The sequence below is a fragment of the Microcaecilia unicolor genome, chromosome 8 (assembly GCF_901765095.1).
Source record: "Microcaecilia unicolor chromosome 8, aMicUni1.1, whole genome shotgun sequence".
In the NCBI taxonomy this organism is placed as follows: Eukaryota; Metazoa; Chordata; class Amphibia; order Gymnophiona; family Siphonopidae; genus Microcaecilia; species Microcaecilia unicolor.
In genome coordinates, this window is record NC_044038.1 from 156,499,341 (window position 1) to 156,506,264 (window position 6,924).

General features: G+C 47.4%; 1 protein-coding gene across 1 annotated transcript in view; it reads right to left on the reverse strand.

The window, feature by feature from the left end:
- ATOX1 (antioxidant 1 copper chaperone) overlaps window positions 1–4,861 on the reverse strand; it is a 28,754-nt gene extending 23,893 nt beyond the window's left edge. The window contains exon 1 of the mRNA XM_030212818.1: window positions 4,710–4,861. Coding sequence (XP_030068678.1) covers window positions 4,710–4,715 — 6 coding nt within the window. The 5' untranslated portion in view covers window positions 4,716–4,861. The remainder of the gene's footprint in view (window positions 1–4,709) is intronic.
- Between the last annotated feature and the right edge of the window lie 2,063 nt (window positions 4,862–6,924).

The following is a 6,924-nucleotide window of genomic DNA, read 5'->3' on the forward strand; positions in this document are numbered from 1 at the left end:
AGTACGCAGGTCCCTGGAGCAGTTTTAGTGGGTGCAGTGCATTTCAGGCAGGCAAACCCAAGCCCATCCCCCCCTACCTGTTACACTTGTGGTGGTAAATGTAAACCCTTCAAAACCCACCAGAAACCCACTGTACCCACATGTAGGTGCCCCCTTCACCTGTTAGGGCTATGGTAGTGGTGTACAGTTGTGGGGAGTGGGTTTTGGGGGGCTCAGCACCCAAGGTAAGGGAGCTATGCACCAGGGAGCAATTTCCGAAGTCCACTGCAGTGCCCCCTAGGGTGCCCGGTTGGTGTCCTGGCATGTCAGGGGGACCAGTGCACTATGAATGCTGGCTCCTCCCACAACCAAAGAGCTTGGATTTGGTTGTTTCTGAGATGGGCGTCCTCGGTATCCATTATCGCTGAAAACCGGGGACGACCATCTCTAAGGACAACCATCTCTAAGGTCGACCTAAATGTTGAGATTTGGGCGTCCCCAATAGTATTATCGAAACGAAAGATGGCCGCAAGCCATTTTCAGCGCACCTTATTAAAAGGACCCCTAAGTTTGAAACAGCCTTAAACACAAATAAAAGTACCGTATACATAATTCTATGCTCAACAGGCAACGAATGCAACTGCTGTAAAATAGCTGAAACGCGCTTATAACGTGAGAACCTACAATCACTCTAGCCACTGAATTTTATGCCACTTGTAACGCCCACAGAGAATATTTTGACAACCCCTAACAACACATTAGTCAAAATGAGGGGTTATCCAACTCTGAACCACAGTTCGGAATTAGAGACTGATCACAATTCTCTCAGTCTACGAATGCTTCTCAATTTATGGAAAACCGTCTGGATTACATTTAAATCTTGAAACTTCATACTCAAATTATTTATTTTCTATCCTAGTTATCTTTCAACCCCTCTCTACACAGTATACAATTAGACTCCTCAGTTTTCATAACTCACACAACACTTTCAAAGGATAGAGAAAAGTAATGGGGAGAGGGGGAATCAATATTCTGCCAGCAGTGGACAGTGTTTTTAGGCCACTGAAGGAAGTATCCCTGGATATTCAATGTTGGGCCATGTCCAGACACTGGCATTGAATATCTGATTAACCATAGCCAAATTAACACTTATCCGGTTAAGTGCGATAGTAGAACTTAACCGGATATACCCGATTAGCCCCGGACAAGCAATTTAAACGGCCAGGAACCTCTCCAGGCTGTTTGAAATGCTTGAATATCAACCCCAATGTTTTTAAAGAGTCTGGTTTCCCCAGTTAGCTATACTTCCCCAGAGTAAGCAGCATGATACCCTGTGCTTTGACAACAAAGCAGGTTGCCACAGAAGAGACTTTGGTACCAGGAACAGAAGGCATATTCTCTCTGCACGATGAAACAGGGCTGACAGCAGGCAAGAAAATGTCCCTTAATTCTTCCTGTTCTAGACAGAACATCCTATATAATAATTCTCACCTCCAACGTTCTGACTTGCCTGGGACCGTGGTTCATTCCGAGTTGTCATTCCGAGTTGGTCTGCTAGGCTCCGTAGATCAGGCTGACATCACTGTAGCCATTATGATGTCAACTTCAGAACCCAGGGGAAAAAAAAAAACATGCCTCACAGCTGATCCATGTCCAGAGGAGGGTCGCTGGACGGGGGGGCAGGGGGGGGGCAGGGGAGAGAGGAGGTTCGCTGGACATTGGTGGCTGCAGGGGGAGAGGAGAGTCGCTGGACATGGGTGGCTGCAGGGGAGCCGAGGAAAACCTTGCTAGCGCCCGTTTCATTTGTGTCAGAAATGAGCCTTTTTTACTAGTAAACTATAAAGGAACAACTACTGAAGCCATGTTGAGCAGATTTTCTGGAAAAGTGGGATGTAAGTTGATAAACTGAAAACGTGGTCTAATGGCTGGTGATTTGGGGCTGAAAATGAGGGCTGCCATCACCTCTAGAGGCCTAGATAAAGAATGCCCTCTGTGGGGTTCTGCTAAATTTCACCAAAACTAGATCATGAAACAATCTCTGCTAGTTCAATTTCTGTTTCACGCCAATAACAAAATCAGCAAATATCTCAGCAACTCAGGAAGCAGCTGGCTTAAAAAAAAATCAGAAGGTGGAAAGAATTAAAAAACCCACTTCCTTCTAAGATTACATGTCAGATGTTGATTGGGTACTCCTATTTGCAGGATCTTTTAGAATTAGGGAGATCCTAGATTTTCTACAGGTGGAACTATTCCAACAGTTGATAATGGAACCAAGACGAGATGGGGCCTTACTGGACTTAGTGCTTACTAATGGAGAGAGTGTTTCTGATGTTACAGTAGGTGACCACCATTGATCACCAGATGGTGCGGTTTAGTATTAACCCATTAGTGCCCAATGTTCCCAGCTCCTTGTGACTCTGGGCAAGTCACTTAACCCTCCATTGCCCCATGTAAGCCGCATTGAGCCTGCCATGAGTGGGAAAGCGCAGGGTACAAATGTAACAAAAATAAAATAAGTGCCCATATGGGAATATTGGGCACTAATGGGTTGATAGGTATTGAGAGAGTTCATTCAAAAGTGAAGGTTCTAGACTTGAAAAAAACCCCAACTTTTTCAGATGGGGATTACCTCAAGGAATTGTTGTCTGGATAGGAACATCTGGAAGGAGTTGGAAAGCAGTGGGCAAAACTGAAATGAGCTATTTGTAAGGGTAACAAACCTTTTTGTCAGGAAAGTAAATACAAGTAAGAGGAAAAGGTTCTCAAAAGTAGTAGCTGAAAAGATAAGGAAAAAGAGATTAGTCTTTATAAACTACAAGAGACTGCAGAAAGAGGAAGACAAGCGACAATATCTGGAAAAGCTAAAAGAAGCAGGTAGTCAGGAAAGCAAAGATGCAAAGGGAAGAAAACAGACAATATGGTAAAATGGGGGGGGCAAGACATTTTTTTTAGATATCTTAGTGATAGGAGGAAGTGCAAAACTGTACCTGAATTCAACGGAGCTTGGGACAAGTACAAAGGATCTCTAAGCGAGTGGTAAGGAGAGAAGATGGCATGGATGGGCAGGCTGGATAGGTCATAATGCCTTTATATGCCTACATTGTCTGTTCCTACATACCATCCTCCTACCATGCTTCAGTGAAACTGGTTTAGATAGAACAATAAATCCAAAAACAAAAAAACACGGATTGGGAATACACAAATATTAACAATAGATAATCCCCAAGTGTAAAAAGTATGATGAAACTCCTCACACAAAAAAAGTAAAAAATAAATAAATATATATATATGTGTGTGTGTGTGTGTGTGAAAACACTCAATCCTGGCTCAGTTATCTGAGACAGGACGCTCTCGTGTCTAAGGCTCCATACGGCAACATGACCTATGAGCTACTCCTTGAGCTCTCATTTGGTGCCCAGATACATCCTTGAGTAAACCGTCAATGGGAATATGAATGTGAACAGTGCAACAATCAAACGTACATCTAATACTAACAGCAATAATGTCCCCGAATAAGTAAGAAGACTCTGAGAATATTCATGAGAGAGATTTGCACTGCACACCCTGAAAATCTGACTAGCTGGGGTGCCTCCAGGGCCAAGTTTGGGTACCACTGCCCCATTGTATACATGAAAATGGGCAGCAGATAACTAAGAAACAGTATAAGGCTCGGGGAATCCAGAGGACAAGGAGCTGATATTCTTTGCGAGTTTGAGGATGGAGTACACTGGCAGGGTGGATGCTAAGCCCATTTCTAGCGCAGCAACAACTTTGCCTTTTTCCTATCATAATGTTAACTTTAGCTCGCTAAGGGCTCCTGTGTTATGGATGCACTAACCAGAATGCACAGCGTCAGAGTTCCAGCTGATTAGTGCATTCGTGCCCATTCTCTGCTCCCAACACGCCCCCTCCAAAAATATTTTTTAAAACCACACTTAGCATGCATAGATGGCAAAACTAACATAAAACGCTTTAGCGCATCCTGTGTTAGCACTGCAGCTTAGTAAAAGGGCCCCAAAGTTTTCTATGGATGTTAACTACATAGCAGATAACGCAGAGCACAGTTGTTACCCATTCCGCTTATGCGTGCTGAAAAATGGCTTGTGGTAGTGTAGGCGCGGGTTTTGGGCGCGCACCAATCCATTTTTCAGGGCGCCTGTGAAAAAGGCCTCTTTTTTGCCGTAAATGGACGTGTGGCAAAATCAAAATTGCTGCGTGTCCATTTTGGGTCTGAGACCTTACCACCAGCCACTGACCTAGTGGTAATGACCTGCGCACGTCCATTATGCGAGTCCGAAAATAAAAAATATTTTTTGGACGCGTGCCAAAAATGAAATTACCGCAAGAGCCACATGGTAGTCGGGCGGTAACTCCACTTTAGCACACACACTGGATGTGCATACACGCTTATGCGGCTTTGTAAAAGGGCCCCTGAGATGGTGTTTTCTGTAGAAATTAGCCCATGCTAACAACATCCTGCATTAACTTTCAACGTGGCACTGCACTGATAGTGTGCAGTAATTCCCATTTTAAACTCCAAATGCAGCTGAACAGACCGTGGCCTTACTACAGTCTGACCCTGGTACTGGCAGAACTCTCTGCCTATTCAGCCTCACTCAGGCAAACTCCTCAGGACTTCGCTCCGGACTCATTTTGGATGACGTGCGCAGTCTTGCACTCTGCCCTGCGCGCGCTTCCAGTTTGCAATTAGCTGCCTAAAAGGCACCTACCGGCATCCCCTGCGCTCCTCTGTCGCCGCTGCCTCGGATCGGCTCCTGTCAATACGGTGCACAGCTCGGTTTCCGCTTCCTTTTTCTCCGTAGAGCTTGCTCTGGGTTCCTGTTTCACTGGTTTGAACCGACGAGGTGAAAGGAGAGGGAAGGAGGAGGAGATTGGCCTGGGAGCTAGCTAAGCTTGTTCCTGCACATTGTAGCAGCTTTGAGATATCGGTGCCCTGGAGTGCTGCTGCCATCTGCTGACATGTCAGGCTCCTGACTCGGAGCTCTTCTGCTCACCTCAGTCTGCACTGATTGAATAACATAGGCAGCCGAGAGACCTCGGTTTGCCAATTTTAAGCAGTAACATCATTAATCATCACAAGACACAATGTATTTAATCTGGTATAACTCGGCCGCAGCTTTATTTATATACAAACGTTTTACATATGGGCATACCCAAGCCTCCTCCAGCCTCTGGCTCAATGTCCATCCGCAGTCCGCCGTCCTAGCAGGACTGACCAATCGTAAACCTGCGCTCCCCGCCGTCTAGCAAGGGGGCTCCACCATACTCGCAGCTGCCCCAGCTGCCTAGCTTAAACCATCAGGCTTGGGTACCCCGCCAAAGCTGCGACAGTATAGAACAATTCAAGTAAACATAGCATAAATTGGGCAGGGAGGGCTGGGAGCACCTGAAGCCCGGACAGGAAAGAGGGCGTCCGGGCTCCTCCCCGGGGCTTTTATACCCCGTTCTTCTCTCCTCCCTTCTCCCAGCGGGGTGCCCCATCCCGTCGGGCAGGCGAACACCTATTACCTGTCCTGGGCACCCCGCTGGCCTGAGCACGCATGCCCCCTCGGTGCACGGCGCCATGTTATCTTCGGCTCCGTGCACCCAAGGGGGCACTGCGCCTTTCTGTAACATAGGCAGCCGAGAGACCTCGGTTTGCCAATTTTAAGCAGTAACATCATTAATCATCACAAGACACAATGTATTTAATCTGGTATAACTCGGCCGCAGCTTTATTTATATACAAACGTTTTACATATGGGCATACCCAAGCCTCCTCCAGCCTCTGGCTCAATGTCCATCCGCAGTCCGCCGTCCTAGCAGGACTGACCAATCGTAAACCTGCGCTCCCCGCCGTCTAGCAAGGGGGCTCCACCATACTCGCAGCTGCCCCAGCTGCCTAGCTTAAACCATCAGGCTTGGGTACCCCGCCACCAGGCCGGGGTAGCATAGCTTGCCCCGGACCTCCCACTCTAAAAGCTGCGGCCTGTTATGCAGGAAATATCTCCTCTAACACATTTTGAAGGTCATTGTTAAATAGGTCATTTCCTATGGCGGATAGGTGCGTACCATCCTTACAAAATAATCCCTCGCATAGATCGTCGGCCCATGTGTGTGTGATCTGCCACCCGCCCCTAACCATTACCCCCGCAGCAATCTGCCTGTTAACTTTCTTTCTGGGTCTGCCCCAGATCTTCCGGTGTCTGTGCCGCCACCTTGGGATTATGTCGGACCAGACAATATTAGTATTGGGAAAAAGTTGTGAAATTATTGACAGGTTTCGTTCGGCAACACGGACTAGGTGTATACAGGGGAGTGTTCCTATGTCGTTTCCCCCCAAGTGAATTATTACAGCTGCAGGGGGGGCAAGGATGTCGGCTTTCTGTCAGAGTAATGGCACCAGCTGGGGCCATTTCATGCCTGGCATGCCTGACCAATGGATCCTCATTCCTCTTGTGGCAAAACCTAAATGTGCGCCACCTGGTCTTGTCTGGGCTCTGCGTGCTGCCCATTTAATGAATGAGTGGCCGACGATCCACACAGCTGGAGACCCTGCAACATATAAGAATGCGTATATTACTTAGGACCCGGAGGGACCTGGCTTACCCAGTGACTTATCCCTTATGTATCCCTTGTAAGCGTCAGACTTCCATCTGCCTAATTTTTGAATGGATGTAGGCGGAAAGCCTATAGCTGCCGCGCATGTGGCGGCCCCTATCCTAAAGGAATGCGTTCCAAAGCTCTTTGGGTCGCGTCCTATCTTCAGCAGGCACTTGCGCAATACTGCAGAGAACTGGAATCGCGTCAATGGGGATCTATCCTGGTGTACTAGGAACGCTTCGCGGCTTGCGGGCCTCGCCGCTAGGTACTTTCTAACGTTTTCTACGGGACACGTCTGTAATGCATCCACCTGAGTTAAGGTGACTGACTGCCCCCTGCCCA